A 19677-nucleotide genomic window follows, 5' to 3' on the forward strand; every position below is an offset into this window, starting at 1 on the left:
AGGCGCTGTTTGATATGCACCGACCTAATATTCCGTTTTAAAAGAGCACTCGAAAGTCGTCGACGAAGGAAATTTGAAATTTCAAATTAGCGGATAATAAAAGCAAGGATGAGACCTGGTTTTTACATTCGCGAAACTTGAATCCGAAACTTTGTACGATCTCGAAACTCGCGAAGGAATGCTTTCCTGTTTCTCCTCTTCTTTTTTCACGAAATATCCACCTTGCGAGCAATCGAAATTTTAATAAACCTGTCTCCTGAAAATCAAATTATTTCTTTGTCGTCGTAAACGATCGTGAGAAATTCTCGCGATCCAATCGATTAGATCGATTTGGATCACGATCAAATTGTACGTTGTAATTAGTCGAATAAAGATAAGTTCTAGACAAAAAATTACCTTAGCAATCGACGTTGAAATAAATTAAAAAAAAAAAAAAGGAAATTCGTATCGTTGCAATATCCTTGTAAATTATTGCCATAAATCATAATTTATCTAGGCATTGAGAGTTCCCGATGACGAACATAGTACAAACGTGGACAGAACTACGGAAAGGTTATTCAAGGGCGATTGCTCTATCTACGAGAAACGTGATTAACGAGCAATTAGAGAGCGTAGTGTCAATCGCTAAAATTAACCTTTGCCTCGATTGAAGCGGGCTATGTGCATACGTAGTTACCTGTTAACGAACGATAGAAAGAAAGACTCGATCTCGTCAGCCTAATCAGTTCATGGCCATTAGCCTGAGAAGTGGAAGCAACGCGGCTGTTCGATAATGCACGCCTCTGCGGTCTTCGACTGACACTCTAGCCACTCTAGAACAGTCTAGAACCTCTTTTTTCGTTCTTTTCATGCCTTATCTTTCACAGATTTTTCATATTTCGTTATTAACTTAAAACATCGATATATATTTTAATAAATAGATTTACATATATATATATATACACATAATAAATAATTATCGAATATTACATATTACTTATATTATAAATACGTAGAAAATGATGAAGACATTTATACAAAAAAATGAGAATACATTTATATTCAAAGAAGAAGATATACACACAATTATTCTTAAAATTAATGTTAAAATATGAAAGTTAATATGAATTACAAATATAGCGTGGAATAAATTACACGGGTAGATTATGAATATATAAATTATAGCGTAGAAATATATTCTACACGTTCCTGCGTCTCTCTGCGTAAACAATCATAAAGTAGCACGAGGAAAATAAAACTTTGCTGTGAAATTTGAGTATTTGGACACGAAGGACGATATTTCAGGTCACGTGTATATGTATGTATGTAAGTGTGTGTTTACGTATGCATGTATGTATCTGGAAGTTATTACGTGGCAACCTTCGATGCTCGAGCTTAAATTCGAGCCATTCGCGTAAAGTCCAGTGGAAGGTCAACCTTCCAGGCGAAATATGGAAAGTGAATCAAGTACGGCTGGAGGAAACGAGTTGGCGAGATGCGCTTACGTAACACAAATTATTGCCAGCCAGCTCGACGTTGTGTGCATCGCTCAGGGAACCAATTTCCCTCGAGTTTAACCACGCTTCGGACAGATTCTTATACAAGGCGTTTTCAATGTTTCCCATCGAACTACGTTTCAAGGAAGAAGAAATTTTATGGAATCGAGACATCGGAAATTCGTCAACGTTTACGTTTAGTAAAGCACGAACCCGGCGGAGAAGATTGAAAAAACGTAGGGGGATTAAGCTATCGTTACAAGTTTTTTTTTTATTTAATTGTTTACATTCACAATTTGTCGAGTTTGGACATTTGGTAGAATTTTTTAGCTGTTAGATTATCATGTGGGTGGCTACCGCCAGTGGGATACCGTCTTCGTGTTTGTTAGGTTGTGTCCTTTGCGAGGTCTGCTGGATGCTTCCTTTTCAGTCTTCTATCCATGTTTCAGGTGTTGATCGTTTCCACAGGCTAGCCGGTTTGGGTGTGTTCCTATTCTTTCTTCGTATTAGGTCATCCCATAAGTTTGTGCTGTTTTTCGAGCGGTTATATGTTATTTTTTTTAAACACCTACGAATCGTTGTCTTAGGTATTTTCAGAACATTTGACATCTCTTGAACCGTCAAACTTCGTGATTTTTCAACAAGATCCGGAATTTTATCTTCGTCTGTCTGAGCAGGACGCCCGGAGCGTTTCTCGTCTTCTAAACAGAAATTCCCAGCTCTAAAACGTTGCAACCACTTCCTACAGGTGCGAGATGAAAGCGCATTTTCTCCGTAAACAGCACATATGTTTTTCGTGGCAATTGTTACAGAACTTCCTTTCCGAAATTCATATAACACGAGATGTCGAAAATGGATACGCATTTCACTCGTGATTTTTTACCGTTAGAAGTCACTGTGTTCGCTATATTACGATCTTATACCCACGAAAATCTGCTCTAGCCTGTTCTCGATCAGCTAACCTCAAGTGCATTGGTCCCTTATCGCCGTATGTTTCTAAATCGACACATGAAATTTATGCGCAAAAGTCGACACGAACTTATGGGATGACCTAATATTTTCCTGCTTGTCTTCTAATTTCCTCTTTGACCGTTGGTACTCCCAGGTCCTTCCGTATATCCTCGTTTCTAACGTACGATGGGGCGTTTACTATTGTTCTAAGAATTTTAGCTTGCATTGTCTCTATTTTGGTTATATGGCTGATTGCTGCTGTCCCCCATAGTGATATTCCATACGTCCAGATTGGTTTTATGATCGTTTTGTATATTTTTCATTTATTGTCTATGCTTAATTTGGATTTTCCACTTGTTAGACAATGCATTTGTCTCCTTGTTGCCTGTATTTTGTCTATTATCGATTTAGTATGCTGTTTCCATGTGAGTTGTATTTCTAGGTGGAGTCCTAGGTATTTGACTTGCCTTGTTTGCGGTTCAATAAGATGTTTGGTGGTGTCTGTTCGTTACAAGTGACATTAAAATTATCTTTCACGATAAATTATCTCGACTAACGTCACGTAAATATAGATGGAGCAAATATAGTTGACCTTTCGTATTCTATAGCGCCAAGTCTCTTTTTTAACAATAAATTTCTTCGAGTAATTATTAATATCCGCACGACCATCCAATTTTTCATCATCGAGAAGATAGCTTTTTCAGCGAGTTATTGGTATTTGTACGGCTATCCGATTTTCCACCACTGAAAACATTGGATTAAAATAAGAACAAACAACCCGTGATAACCATGCACGTACCGATATCCAATGGATGGGACGAATGAAATTGCACATTCTAATTAACGGCCAATGTCGTCTTGTTGGGAAACGAGAGCTTGTTAATTAATCAATTTCGAAATAGTAACAATAACGACCGAGCAACAAATATGGCAACTGGCAAACTTTATAAAGGGAAGCGTGAAGCGGAATTGAGAGCTTTCAACAAATAGAGAGAACAAAGAAGAACGAGCAGAAACGAGATATACCAAAACACTGACACGTAGAAGATATACAGTTCGTCAGTTATTCACCGACTACTGTCAGAAAATTCGGAGAGGAGTTTTTCAAAAAAATGCTGCCCCGATACGAAGTTTAATCTTGCAGAGTATTTTATCTTCTTTGAGGGGCTGAGGTTAATTCGTACAAAAATAAGGCACGTTTTTGTGAATTATTTGTGACGACACGGTTAAAATCTCTTTATTAAAACCAATAGTACATTAAAGTGTGACATTCAAAGAATATTGCATAAAATTTTCACGAAGAAATATTAAAAAATACGGCAATGGCAGCGATTATTCGGACGTGTCTCGGAAGAAATCAAAGTTCATTCGTTAGGTAACAGTTTTCCCCGGGTAAAGCTGGGAGGGTTTTTCGAAATTTCAATTTTTCACTCTTTTGGAACACTTTGAAGGGAAAATTAGCCGATTTTGCGAAAATTTGCGGCTAATTTCGAAAAACCCTCCCAGCTTTACCTGGGGTTAGGTTGGGGTTAGGTTAGCACCAAGTTATGAGCAATTCTATTTTTTTCCGAGACACGTCCGAATAATCGCTGCCATTGCCGTATTTTTTAATATTTCTTCGTGAAAATTTTATGCAATATTCTTTGAATGTCACACTTTAATGTACTATTGGTTTTAATAAAGAGATTTTAACCGTGTCGTCACAAATAATTCACAAAAACGTGCCTTATTTTTGTACGAATTAACCTTAGGCCCCCTTAAAGTCATTGCGATCTGATCATCCGTTTTCCTCGATTTTCTCGTCGTATGCGCGTCGCAACGAGATAATTAAGGAAAGTTTGACCACCAAAATCCACCAGGGAGTCACACATCGACAGGCTCATCCATATTCCTATTAATAAACTTTCGCGCTTTCGAATATCGGATACAGAAAATTGACTGTTTCCTACTAATCTATGCGATGTGTATACCAAATAAAAATTATGTTAGGTCGCCTCAAAAGTTTCTTTTGCTTTATAATAATAGACGCAGGACATTCTTTTAGAATAGAAGAAAATTTATTTTGATTTGTATGATCGATTTTGTTCTATCGGAACAATAGCATTAAAGTAATATCACACGTTTTATTAAATACAAAATTTATTTAGAACGGAATAACTATTTTACGTATAATATAACAACTTGAAATATTAACGAACAGCGCCCTATTCTCTTGTACTTGTCAAACAGGAATGAATTTGTTTTATTGCACATTCATTCGTTCGACACATACGCGATGCGCTCGTTTCATAGCGTTTTTCTTTTGTTTTCTTCTCTTTCGTTCCTCGCTCGTACAATGCACATGTACATACATCTATTTTCTGACAAATACAATCACAAAAGACGAAATGTAACAAATATAATAAATAGAACAAAATGGATCGTACATAATCCGATAGAATAATATAAAACTATTATTTCCTTGTAAAAGAAACTTTCGGAACAACCTAATAGATAACACGCGTATCACGTAATCGGATAAACATAATTGAACGATGGATTAAGATTTAGCTTCAGGGTATAAACTAAGATAAAAAAAAAAATGTACGAAGCAGCCACATACACAAAATCATTGCAATAGGCATAAGTGTCATAATACAAATAAACGAATATAAATACGATACAATAACAATTAATCAATTTCGCTTTCTATTTTCAACCAGCAACAATATTTATGCTAAAGTTAGCGTCTAAATATTTAGCAGAGGTTTCATGATGAGTAATCCTCTTTGAATGCTACGAAATGCGATAAAAAACGCTACGAATGTTTCCAACAATCTAATTAAATACGTACAACGCTTTTTCCTTAATTCTACTTGTAGATTACGCTGCCGCGGTTGGGGCACAGAAAAGTTGGAATCACGTTGCATAACACGATCCCGCTGGATCGAGTATTTTTCCTGTGAAATATGTATAGGAGAAACGTACAACTACCAACTAGAGACGCTCCGATCAGCTGATTGTTTGCGTTCACTCTATAAACGAAGTAGAACGGACCGCCGAGCTCGTTTCCCGTAATTGACGTTCGAAAATCAAATTTAATCGCGCTCGAATTAATAAACGCCCACAGAGCCGTGTACCGTGAACGAGAGTACGTAGAATGCGATTAACGGCCGGGTTTTTTGGTCTAGAAACGAAGTGGCACGGACCGTTTGCGGAAGCGTTCTCTCGTTTCTCCATCGTTGCGCCTCTCATTATCATCCACCTTCTCCATATCGATAACGTTCCTAGTTACAACGCGTTTCGTGTTTCTCATGTTCCACTATATCTCTGATGATTCATTCATATATATATATGTATATATACACGGTGATCCCCTGGCTGTGTGTAGTTAACTCAAACGCAGTACTGGCAATCGCGTCGAGGATCGTATACTCTCGTTTTCATCTTACGTACACGTACGTACTGTTGTCGATAAGTAGACTGCGGATTTTTCTGTGCTTTTGCGAAATTTAAATTAAAAAAAAAATAATAATAATACACGCGTATTTGTGGCGTAGAAAAATATACAAATTATTCAAAGCGACGATGAAAGTTACGACGAGCTTAGATAGAAAAACAAGTTTATAGTCGAGTTCTACTTCTTTCGTCGTATTCGTAAAAATTTCAATTTGCGTAAACATCCGCAGTTTATTCGTGTTGCTGTGTCTAATAAGTATAATTAATGGTATACTTCGATGCGGATACTCTATGGCTAAAAAATAGGAGAGGAGATTTAAAGTTTATTGTGTCCAAGAATACAGTTTTAGGTACATATTCGCAATTTTTATGTGAATTTTATGGCTAAAAAAAATAGCTGCACGGAAACTGTGAAGATATTTTGTCAAATATCGTGCAAGCGTACCGACAATGTTAAATCTGTGCTAACTTTATCGTATGCTTGTTTACGATCGAATTATTTTCCCCTTAAGCCGTGCAGCTATTTCTCGTCCATAAATATAAATTTATGTTAATATTAAAAACGCTTTTAAATCGGATTGTCTTTCTTTAAATCATCGAGCTATGAAATTTCATCTACGAGCCAGATTTAAGTCGAATTATCTCTTCTTGAACCGTGAGGCTATAAAATTTAGTTTATTTTATAACTTTCGGATCAATGTTGAAGCTATTTTTATATCGAATTATCTTTTCTCAAACCATCGAGCTATTCAATTCCGTCTATAAACAGCTTATAAATTAATATCAATCTAGATTAATATTAACCTTGTAATCGATATCCAAGCTACTTTTATATCGAATTATCATCGAGCTGTTGAACTTGATTATATCGTCTTTGAGTTAATTTGTCAAGAGGACGTGTCATGTACGTACATAGCTAAGTACACAACCAACGACGATTGCCAGTTTCTCGCAGTGTCTCGGTTCAGGAACTTGTACACGCGGTATCATTCATTCAATCGTGCCACTTGACAAGGTCGTGCTGTTTGACACGATCCGGAATCTCGGTCCTTCTTAAACATCTGTCACAATGAATTACAGTGGAATTATTCCGACCAACCAGATATCGTTGTACTACATACGTCTCAATCGCTACATTGTTACGCAGTAACAAGATTACACAATAGCGACAATAAGGAGTAGTACGTGACACGGCATTTAATCGTCATCCTCGTCATCTCTAATGTAAGAAAGCCCCAGGAGGCTTTGTGCATTCGAAAAGGAACGTTTGACCGTTCAATTTAGGAGGAGAGAGCGGCAGGCACTCGAGGGTGACATAAATTAGTCCTTTTTCAATATCGCAATTCGAAAGAAAAAGAAGTTGACCAGCTTCGAATAGAAAATTGGGGACGAAAGTTTGCAAAGATAACGATTTATCGCTTTGTAGATTTCTTTAGGAGCGTTCACAGACGATCCATATTATCGTTAACATTTGGGCAACGAGCAAGTTGGCAACTAAGTGATTGCGGATTTTCCTATTAGGTGGTATCGACAAGATCCGCAATCACTTAGTTGCCAACCCAATAATATCGTCGAAATTCCCAACGTTTTATCGACGATATACGAGGTGTGCGGAAGTTTAGCGTTCAAACTTTGCCACTGTATTCTATAAATAGAAATAAAACTAAAAAAGAAGTACGAAACGTAGAGCTTCGTTTATCGATACAAAGGTGGTATGAATGTGCTATGCAATTTATCGTTAGATCGATATTATCGTTAACATTTGGGCAAGGATCAAGTTGGCAACTAAGTGATCGCGGATCTCGTCAATGCCACTTAATAGCAAAATCCGCAGTCACTTAGTTGCCAGCCCAATAATATCGTCGAAATTCCCAACGTTTTGTCGACGATATACAAGGTGTGCGGAAGTTTAGCGTTCAAACTTTGCCACTGTATTCTATAAGTAGAAATAAAACTGAAAAAGAAGTACGAAACGTAGAGCTTCGTTTATCGATACAAAGATGGTATGGATGTGCCATGAAATTTATCGTTGGATCGATTTTCTCTTATTTCTTCATATGCGATTTTCATTCGAGTAATTAATTTACGAACGAGGCGAACAGAACGAAAGTGAAACGATACATGGCGCGTTTGTCGTTGTATGATCGTGCACATACCGCGAACATATGTGCCTCGTATCAGTATCTACTACGAACGTTTATCTTGTTTTATCTTGTATTAAATTTAGAGGAAGAGCGTACATTGTACGTTTCTCGCAGTCCATAATTTCGTTGTAACTTATTAATCAAACGCTTATGCACTTTCTGCCGCGTGACATTTCGCTCTTATTTCTACTTATAGGACACACTGGCAAAGTTTCAACGTTAAACCTCTGGATATCCCGTATATTGATCCTCTGGAAGGTGTTCTACGCACGATAACGTTTTGAGAAGGTTAAATATTAACGATAATATTGACGATGATATCGATCGGCTGAACGCTCGTTTAGAGTTATTTTTCGAAGAATTTCAATGTTATTTCGAGGATTTCGATTGTACGCGTTTTAAGTAGATACAGTTATAAAATCGCACGCTTTAAAGTTTGATGATTTTATCACTCTTCCTTTGAGCACTAAATATTTCTAATCGTTATTTCATTGTTTAAATTTACTACGGTAAACGTTAATTTATGTATTATTTTTGTATTTATGTATTATTTAATGGAAGCGATTAATTTCTTACTCTTTGGTTCGGTTTTAACGTAACTGAATTCATTAATACGAAAGTTTCTGTTACTTTAGCTACGCAAAACACTGAGTCACTTTTGTATCCTGGCTCGATGCTTCGCGTGGACCAAGAAAATCCACTATTTCGCGACCATGACACATAGAAGAGGTATTTTTTGGTAGGATCGTCGATGCTGGCGGACCTTGTTGCGTAGCGAGTTAACGGTACGCCATACCAAAAAAGGTCTTTATCCTCTGCCTTTTCTTTTCGTATAAATAAATTCGACAATTCTTATATTTCTTAAAAGAAAAAAAAGAAAAAAAAGATAGAGAGAAGAAGGAAAGAGAAGGTCCACTCTTTCGTAGAAGGAAAGGAACCAAGCGTAAGAGTCCTGTCTTTATGCCTTCTCATGAATCATCATCGAAACAGGGCAAGGCTTATTGTAATATCGAGTTGGCAACTAAGTGACTGCGGATTTTGTCATTAGGTGGTATTGACAAAATCCGCAATCGCTTAGTTGCCGATACTTGCACGCTCTACTAACGGTGATTCACTATCTAACAACGTGTAAAGAAAATACACTAACGTTGGAACACTTTGGTTATTTTGTCTTACGTGCCACGAGCTATCCTACGCGTATTAAGCGAACAACCGAAAATGTAACTTTAAACGTAATAAAGGCGAAACGTTCGCATCGTGAACATTAATTCAGTTCTTTGCTATTAAAGCATCCATAAGCTTTTTATCAGTTGGCAAATTTGAAACAGGCTTACGTTACGTTAGCATCGTTATTACTAACAATACCACGTCCTAATTACCTTGTTATTAATATTAATGCAATTAATATGTTATTTTACATTTATATTAATCGATATAACAACACTGTGTACTGGTTACATTAGTACCGTTATTAATAATAACGCCGATGCAATGTAAACCGGTATAGTAATATTATCGTTAATCCTTTTAATCCGAGAAACTTCGTCGAACAATTTCCGTAAACGATTCTTTCGTCTATTCATTTTAATCAACGTCTATTAATTCCGATAGAATTTAGAAACCGCCACTCAGCGTGCAGCTTCGAGATCAACGCCGAGTTCCTCCACCGCGTTTCATACATAAATAACTAAAACAAATAATTACGCAGCAAAATCGCGAACAAACCTGCCCCGGATTCGATCGAACTGGATAGAACGTACATATACGTCGCTCGGACTCGATGCGAACGTACAGGACGTATATACAGGGCGGTTGGTAAATGGTGGTACAATCGGAAAGGGGGTGATTCTACGCGAAAAAAGAAATCGAAAATATAGAATAAAATTTTTTTTATTTTTTTTTAAACTTTTCCATCGAGACAACGATCTACAGTGAGATCCGTTATAACGAGACGCGATAAAGTGCACGCGTACCGAGCGAAAATTCAAAGTCGATTTTCTCGAAAACAAAGCCCCGAACGAAAAATTTGTATTCTACGTTTTCGACTTCTTTTTACGCGTAGAATCACCCCCTTTCCGCTTGTACCACCAATTACCAACCATCCTGCATATACGTCGCGGACGATCTATAATAAAGAATCGATAATTATCGTTATCGCGAATAGTAATACCGTGCCTTAGCACGTTTATCAACGAATCACGATATTAAAGCGATACACCGTAGCATATACCGTTTGAATTTCGCAATCTGACATTTTTTTCTCTCTTTCGGCCGTTCCTTGTCTCTGACGTCACCAGTTGCAATTTCGATACGAACGAGTGCGAGAGTTTCGCAGGCGGAAAGGGAGCGGTTACGTGACGTTTGTTCCGGCATCTCGATTAAGGTTGGTCTAGAGCTTGGAAAATTGCGACATCGTTCGCAGAGGCTGAGACCGGGCGTCGCGTCGCGGCGCGCCGTCGTGCATCCAGGTGCAACTGGTTACAGTCAGGAGAGCATGACCGGCCAGTGCGAATAACTGTATCAGATTTTTTGTGTATCTGGACTTCTCACTTTGTCAGAAGATTTAATCGAGCCGTGCTAAACTTTCCCGCCTCGTGTACGTCTCTCCGGTCTGCCAACTTTCTGCGAGAGCTTGCTGGTTTTAACGGAGAATAGGACATTCCTTGGTGAGTTGTTAGAAAATCGCTTCTTTTTTTTTTCTTCATTGATTTATTCAAATGTAAATGGTACAAAGGTATTTCGGGATACCTTTTGTTAGAAAGTAATCAAGTTTCACGGCGAAGATTTCCAGTTTCTCCGTGATTCTTTCTTGACAAGCGTCTTTTCAATTTTTCCAATTAACAATTTTTCGCGAATTATATAGCTGAGTCGTTTTTTTCGTTTACTAGAACGAGAATCGACTCTTACACTTCTATGTAGGAGTTAATCTTGTCTGACATATTCGCTTACATAATCTTTTAGGAACGATGCGCGATCTTTGTTAGAAGGAAGAACGAAATCAGTCGATGGAATTTCGTCGGAATAAATTCCTAAGAGAAGCGCATTCTTTCGCGAAGCTGTGTCCTCTCTTAATTGGTTCTCTGAACATACGTCGACAAGCATAGTTAGCTTCGAATTTAATATCGGGACGAATCACGTAACGCAATAATTGGAAAACGATATAGTAAAGAGAATTCGATATAGAAAAGTACGTGATATGAAAATTATATTTCGCCATTTAAAAATTCTATCTTCCATGGCCGAGCATTCGTGATTCAGCGATCTCCCCGGTTCTTCAAATTCTTTGCTTCGTGTTTCTGACGGTGAGTCACGCCGCAGCGGATTGAGCAACCGATTACTCACTTAAGTATCCGATTTTCTGGATGACGAGGTAGCCGCGGTTGTTCAGCCGACCGCGAATCTCCTTCCACAGCCAGATAACGCATCGACTTTCCCGTCGACCGAAGTTTATTTTTCGATCTGATCGATTGTGTTTATCACGGCGAAGAATGTGATACTATTAGATTGCTGCACATGTTCTTCCCACTCGAGTAAATACATCTCTTCCAGAGATTCAATTTTTTACGCGTAAACACCTGAAGCGCAATTAAAATTCCAATGAAGAGGCAGGCGAGAGGGAAAGCCGCGATAGATCGATTTTCCTTGATCTTCTAATCTTTGCGCTTCGTAAATCCTATCGTTCGACGACCAGCAACGTACTTACATAATTTCCAACTGTTAGATCGAAAGATACAAAGATTATTTGGAAATAGCTGATAAATCTTTACCGAGTTTCATAACAAATCGATGGTACGCACAGTGTTACGACGATCGGTATTTTTAGAATGTTCGAGAAACCGGCGAAGATACGCGTACAGTTAAGGTGAAAATGAAGCAGAAGTGGAGAAAACGCTGATATAAAGCTCGTTTCGGGATCGTTCTTTAACGATACAAACGATACGACGATACAAACCCGCACAAACCTGAACTCGTTACAAATCATTGCACGCATGTGCCATCGTATTTCACCGCACGACTATCTGTTTCTACAGAGATAGAACTTGCAGAGCGATCAAATAGCTTGATACTTCCACGTATTTTGTATATTTTGAAAAATATAGTCAAATATACAGGGTGGTTGGTAACTGGTGGTACAAGCGGAAAGGGGATGGATTCTACGCGAAAAAAGAAGTCGAAAATATGGAATACAAATTTTTCGTTCGAGGCTTTGTTTTCGAGAAAATCGACTTTGAATTTTCGCTCGGTACACCTGCACTTTATCGCGTTTCGTTATAACGGATCTCACTGTAGATCGTTGTCTCGGTGGAAAAATTAAAAAAAGAAATTTGTATTTTATATTTTCGACTTCTTTTTTCGCGTAGAATCACCCCCTTTCCGCTTGTACCACCAGTTACCAACCACTCTGTATAAATTCTCTGTATCTCTCGCGAAACTTTACATCGATTCGCGCACGTTTTATTGACGATGTTATCTAAACCATTCGTACGGTTGATAATCGTCTTAGTCCACGAAACTTATCTCGTTTTAATCATTTTGAAGAGTGTGTTATCACGGATCGTGGTAACACCGATGATCATCTCCGGCAGTCAGAGAACGTTTGATCGTTATCAGCGGAGTTTTCAGTTTGTGGTCGATTAAAAAAGCTGCTGGTACTCGGCACGCGTTAACATCAGCTCTAAATCAATCGCTGGAGCACGTTGGTCGAGTGCGAACGTTCGAGCGGCACTCAATCCACGTCGACGCCTGATATTTCCGCGTATCCACGTGACTAATGGACCATTGTCCTGACAAGTGCAACGAGAGGGCACCGAGTCAAAATTCACCGACAGAGATTCACGAAACGTGGCGGACAATTTAAACAATCGACCAGGACAAATAGAATTTTCAACGAGCTCCTCCGTGTGCCCTATACCTGTTAAACATAATCGTTTCGCGTCGTTAACTTGGACAGAAGACTATAGAAGACTATACAGACTATACTGAGAGAATAAAAGATCAAGTTGTTTCACCTCCTACCTTCGTTCTTTCCGGTTTCCAAGCTTAATGGTCATCCTCATCATGGCGATTCAAGGAAGCAGTCGAGCGGATATTCCGCGATGATTACCGATATCTTAAGCCGCGTACTCGTTACCAAACGTGTTTATAATTATCGCCTTATCCACGTAACGCCTTATAATTATCGTACGATCATCTCGCGAACAGTGCCCGTCACAACTCGACGAACAGCTCTGGAGATCTACGAACTTATTTCGTACGCAAACGGCGACAGACTGGTCGTAAGACTGCCCCGTAATCTTGGAAAACAGGATTGGCGTTTCCTGAAGATTACTTTTCACCGAGTAATGCAATAGCAGTGTGCTTGGCAACTAACTGACTGCGGATTTTGGCATTACCGCCTAATGACAAAATCCGCAGTCACTTAGTTGCCAACCCAATAATATCCTCGAAATTCTCAACGTTTTATCGACGATATACGAGGTGTGCGGAAGTTTAGCGTTCAAACTTTGCCACTGTGTTCTATAAGTAGAAATAAAACTGAAAAAGAAGTACGGAACGTAGAGCGTCGTTTATCGATACAAAGGTGGTATGGATGAGCCATGCAATTTATCGTTGGATCGATATTATCGTTAACATTTGGGCAAGGATAAAGTTGGAAACTAAGTGATCGCAGATCTTGCCAATACCACGTAATAGTAAAATCCGCAGTCACTTAGTTGCCAGCCCAATAATCTTGCACTGGACTTTTTAGCTTGAGCGAAGGATTTCACGAATTTCTAGAATTATTACGGTGTCCATCATTGTACCCAAGTACGGTGTATTCCGGCGTAATTTTTCACGAAAGTATTCGCCAACTGTGTACAGAGGCGACGATTGGTTTAATGAATTGTTGGCGAACCGAAGCTGGCACACGCCTCTGTTTCGCGATGGTTATTGCAATGGTTGTTGGTGCTTCGATCGACTGATTTTTCCAACTCTGTTTCAGGCACACGCAGATGACGCGATGACGCTGCATTGGTGGATGCACTGGTTCTGGGTTACCGCTCAATTTCTCGGTACGTTCTGAATAATCTTTAAAATCAAGGACATCTGGCTACTTGGTTTTCTTACTTCTTTCACGCGTTCCCAGACATTTAGTTCAACTCGTTCAGCAACTGAGCCGAAATTCAAATTCGTCTACGAATTCTAGTTCATGTTCCAGCATTTACGATCTAAATAGAAGTGGCGTGAAACGGCGTACGCGTGCAATTACAATAGACGTTTATGTCGAGAGAGGAAAATCTTGCCAAGGATTCTCGCAACTACATATTCGCTTGCTTCTCTCCATCGTTCGGAAATTGTCCGAACGTGGCAATAATTTTTCACGAACAAAAAGCCTTCGTATTATGTAACGGAGTTTTCATAGTAATAGCAGTATAAATAATGTTAGTAATAACAACAGTACCAGTAGAGATAACAATAATATAATCTTTCGTTCTGTAGTTGAAATTCGCGTTCAAATAATTAAATTAAAGAAGCGATTCTCGTGTAACGAGGATAAAAGCAAGTGATGTTTGTTCATTTTTGTTTCTTCTTAGACTAACTATTTACCGATTACGTGGCGCTAGACCTTCTTCGATGTAATTTCTTTATTTCAGTTCTTCTTATTATTCATTGTATATCACCCTAGTCTCGTGAGACCATCTTTGACGATGTAATCGTCGTTGGCGTGCAGTATGGTATCGTAACTGTCAGAATGCAAAAGTTAAGACATTTTTTTTTAAATTGCAGCCACCTTGAAATCTTCTCCGAACGTGACGTTACGATTATTAAACGAACGCCTCCGTCTTTTATTACATACTCTTCTAGCTAATATACGGACGTTTTCAAAACGCTAGAAACTTGTGCCTCTCGCACCATCCGCTATCGTGACACTTTCTTTCGTTCTTCTTAAATTGCTTACAATCAATTCCACATTGGAAATTAGAAGTATGTTCGATGGCTTTGTTTAATGACGTGAAAGCAACCTTATTAGTTGCACCGTGTGTTGTATATTGCATACAATGTATACGACAGACGTGAGTCTCTAGCGACCTCGGAATACGAAGAATTTATTTTTTTTCTTCTTTCTCTCTTTTTTTTATACAAAACCACATATCATTTACCGAGTCTGATTGCCAGATTTAGCAGCGTATCTTCTTAATCCGTAATTTTTAATCTGCTCGATCGTTAGCTTTGCTATCGCGATACAAACTTTTAAATAGCCGGAGTTTAAAAGCGATGCTGGCAATGGACTGACTGTTTTGGAAACGTTGAAAAGCCACGATCTCGAGCTTTGGCAATGCCAGTAGCAATGTTACGAGAAACGTCTTTAAAAGCGTTTCTGTGGCATAGCGGATTATGCAACAGACAACGAGCTCGTAGTGTTTTGCAAAAGTCTGGATACGAGAATAATACGAGAATAATAATACGCGATGAAGGATGGAGATATACGTTAAAAAATGTTAAGACGCGATTCGCAGGAGGTTCCTAGCTCGTCGCAACATCAAATACACAAGGATATAGCATATTATCCCCGTCGCATAACGTGCAATTTTTGTCTGACACATTTTTTCCTGTCGTTCATGCTTTTCGAAATATTTGAAGATGAAGATTCCGGATAAACCGGACACGCTGTATGTACAACATACGTATGAAACACGTACTTGTCCCTCGATGAATCCTGATAAATGGAACGCTAAAGGAGCGCTCAGGCGATCGATATTATTGTCAATATTTAAGGTTCTCAATATTATCGTACATAAAAGACCCTCTAGACGGTCAATATTATATTGTCAGTAGAACGTTGAGAGCCTTAAATATTGACAACGATATCGATCGTTTGAACGCTCCTTGCTACATTGTGTTTAATTAAAACGTACCCGACATGTTCGAAGTACGAGTAACTGGATAGTAAAATATATGCTGCGTGTAGCTAAATTAAATGCGTACAAACGGACCTGTACACCGCATATAACACGGAAATTTGTCATTTTCAGTGATCTTAGGGAACCCAGTGCCGTCGAGCACGGCGGAGCCGCGTGGCCAGGTGCAGGATCGCCTGAGCTCAGAACCGACATCCGAAATCGCTTCTATAGAAGCGGAGAGATCGTCCGAGCTTCGACAGAGCTTCCGTGTAGCCAAAGCGATCGGTCTTCATCCTCCCACAAATACAGCGGTGATCTTGGAGAGACAGTCGAGCACGATCTCCACTCCCATGGAGGTCGGTCCGAGTGTCATCGAAAGCAGTACCGATCCCATAGACGAGTATCACGGAGGAAACGCGAGCAACGCTGTCGTCGATCTGGACACCGTGAAAAGTTTCACGCCGCAGTTAATCAGCGACGTGGCTGGCGTAGAGAGGATTCGAAATACTGCAACGAAGAAGGATAGTAAGATCACGTGGATCCTAACAACGAACAAAACAGGCGGTAGATCGAAGTACGAGCAGGAAGAGAAAGTCGATGAAAATGGGAATCGGAACGCCAGCACGGACGAAGTGGAGGATCTCACGGTGCTACCTCTTCAGGAAGAGGTGTCTAGAATCAGGCTGGTACTGAATAAAACGAAACCCTCCTCGCTTTTATCTTCCTCGTCCTCCTCTTTCTCGTCGTCCGCTGGTAGTTCCGACATCAAGACGTTCAATCGATCGGATGACATCGAAATCAACGGAGAGTTGATAGAGGAGCCACGTGTGTTCGCCACTGCCGCCTCCATTCTGGAAGGTAGCGCTTTTTTTCTTTTTTTTACAGAGTTTTCCGCTTGGATAGATTCTTCACTTGCTAACGAAATTTTAATATTGGCTATAACGACATGACGAGTAAAAATAGTAGAACGAATAAACACCGTTGCGTAGCTATTGCGATATCAGTTAGAATCGTTTAAAACGTCACTTTTGTAATATGAAGTGAAAAATGTATCTTGTTGGAAATTTTGTTGCGCCATTGTATGCGTTACGTGCATGTGAAGATTTTTGTAAAATATTGAAACTCGATTTGCCTGTTAAAGGGAGATCGAGATAAAGGTTGCAGAATCGTAACAGAATTTAAATAGCAAGCGAGATCTTCTTTGGATTTGCGTTGTGTCGATAATGATCTAGTGTAAATGCGTTACAGTCGGAGTGAGCGAATCAACGCGATTGAGCAGAGCGCGGAACACATTTCCCAAAGAGTTCCAAAGGGATCAGGTACAGGGAGACCATCTTGCTGATTACAATGAAAGCAATAACAAGAAGCAGGAAAGCGGCTCGAGATCAACGTTAGACATCGCCGCTATTACCGGAAGCTGCGTAGCGACTGTAGTTTTACTCAGCACAATGGGTAGCCTTGGATTCATTATGTACAGGTAATTAACGCGTTACGAACCGAATCTTGTTGCGTAGGAGACGAAACGACTTTCAGCATTGCATAGAAAAATTATCTCGTTACAGACGTAGGTACCTGAATCCGCCACAAACGCTTAACAGCGACAAATGCAGTAACCCGGATAGTTCCGGTTATATCGATGATTCCACGATTCGCGTAAGTACGAATATTTAAAAAGCATATCGGAGCTTATCATGGTTGTACGATAGTAGGAGTGTTCATTTTGGGAGAATTCGATGGTGGAGTTCTTATTTGAAATTCGCAGCATTGCGTTAAATATTGTATATTTATGTTTCAATTTCATTTGTGCAAATTGCCAAAATCATCTTCCAAATAACGTCGAATGATTCCACAACAAGCGTGATAACTCACCTAACTTTTACGTGGCGGGAGATCATAGTGGTGAAAAGATGATAGTAACGAATTTCTTAAAATTAAGAAAACGCGTTTGCAAATACAATACACGTATAAATAAAATTGCAATTTGGTTGACCACCGATTAAACGAATAATTCTGTTAAGTATTGTAAAACACGAATGATCGATATTTTTTAAACGTTGACCACTATGATACTCGGCTCATCAAATGATCCTTAATGGTAATACGTAATGTATTAAAATAAACGTTCATTTACAGGATAATTCGGAAGAAATGTACAGCTTGGATAATGATTCGTTTTTAAATTCGCTAGAAGCGATGACAATACAAAATTATTGGACGGATAGTGTGAAGCATACGAAACTATGACAAAAGAAGATAATTCAACCCGGAAAGAGGATCGAAACGTTCAGTATTTCTGATGGCGAGGCGCACGAACAAATATCGTTGTTGGAACAATAGCATGTACTTACTCGATGAGTGCCCGGAAGAAAGTGAATATTTGCCGTAGTATAATTGTATAGACACGCAGGAACGTTGTTTTCCTCCGAATGTTTGAACGCAATGGCTGGTTAGCGATTCCGATAAAAATATGAGCGAATAAAATATTTTAAGTCGAAGATTTTCAAAGACTTTTTAGGTAAAAAGAAAACTCCGTCGGTCTTACGATTTCTTAAAGAAAGCTTGACGATACATCAAAATTGCATGGTCTGCGCGCATTCCTGTATTCGCGTTATACATGGAACACGCGTGCGAATTTGTGACTATATCGCGTGCGAATTTGTGAATATATCGCGTGCGATGTATAACGTGGTATATACGTGTATCACGCACATGCCTGAATTTTGATTTTGTCACTCGTTCCCTCTATTTTTCTACCATGATAACAATTGGCAATGATCGCGGTATTATTAAAGAAAGACAGCGATACCGTCACTTTCGTCGGACTGCAGTGATCGAATAGTGCAATAAAATGTACTTCATTGATGCGATAATTATAACGAGATAAACTTTTTAGAGCGGTAAGTACAAATAAAACGATTAATGTTTAGCTAAATATTATTATATTAAAGGCGCGAAACGTAATTTAATAAAACTGAATTCCTACGAATCGTCGGAGAACTAATTGTATCGTGATAAGAACTACTTCCGTACTACTTGTACTATCTTGCATTTCGATTTCTACAAACTGTACTCACGTATATCGTCTCTTAATTTAAGATCCAACTTCAACGTTTCTTACAGTCTTCGAACTTTTATTGAAAGATTAACGCGGTTCTAAATAGAATAACGGGATCTGAATACCTTCTCGCTTGCGTACATGGTCAGCTTCGAATATTTTCAAGATGTAGAATCGGGCTAATAAAAGATCGGACCAAATACATACCGTAGTTTATAGCTTTATGCCTTTATAACATATCCAGCAAGAGGAAGTAAGGAGATTTCATTCTCGTGTTTTCCACTTAACTTCTAGCTTGTACATATGTACATCTACATGTACTATACGATTAATTATGTTATTAAGTATGTCTATGTATAGATGTGCGAATTTATGACGGTTCCTCGGAGCCTTCGAAATACAGTTTACGTTCTAGTAGAAGTTAGCATTTGTTTGTTCGAATATATTTCTATACAAACCTTAAACCGTGAACGGTGAACGAAGAGGAAGATTTATTGTGATAGATTGTAGCGTTTAATAAATGTAAAATTATTATTAATTCGTTTTATGCTGATGATTGTGAATAAATCTACACGTATATTATTATTATTATTATTATTATTATTATTATTATTATTGCTATTATGATAAATTAACTTTTTCTTCCTATTTTTGTTATAAAATAGATAAATTCCAAAATAAATAAATTCCATTATTAAAATATCGTTTGCGCTCTTTTTGGTTCATTTAGT

At 38.6% G+C, this 19677-nt stretch overlaps 1 protein-coding gene across 6 annotated transcripts in view; it reads left to right on the top strand.

Annotated features, from left to right (window-relative positions):
• The window catches only part of LOC117231535, a 47624-nt gene extending 28092 nt beyond the window's left edge, over positions 1-19532 (top strand). For 4 of the 6 annotated variants that reach the window (XM_033490068.1, XM_033490067.1, XM_033490069.1 and 1 more), the window contains exons 2-6: positions 13992-14061; positions 16024-16749; positions 17140-17368; positions 17454-17544; positions 18025-19532. In XM_033490068.1, coding sequence (XP_033345959.1) covers positions 14010-14061; positions 16024-16749; positions 17140-17368; positions 17454-17544; positions 18025-18135 — 1209 coding nt within the window. In that variant the 5' untranslated portion in view covers positions 13992-14009 and the 3' untranslated portion in view covers positions 18136-19532. Of the gene's footprint in view, positions 1-5804; positions 5864-10442; positions 10675-13991; positions 14062-16023; positions 16750-17139; positions 17369-17453; positions 17545-18024 lie in introns of those variants that run through there. The other 2 variants (XM_033490070.1, XM_033490071.1) reach the window with 2 other exon arrangements.
• The last annotated feature ends 145 nt before the right edge of the window (positions 19533-19677 follow it).

The sequence above is a fragment of the Bombus vosnesenskii genome, unplaced genomic scaffold (genome assembly GCF_011952255.1).
Source record: "Bombus vosnesenskii isolate JDL3184/JDL3185 unplaced genomic scaffold, Bvos_JDL3184-5_v1.1 scf7180000013272, whole genome shotgun sequence".
Lineage (NCBI taxonomy): Eukaryota > Metazoa > Arthropoda > Insecta > Hymenoptera > Apidae > Bombus > Bombus vosnesenskii.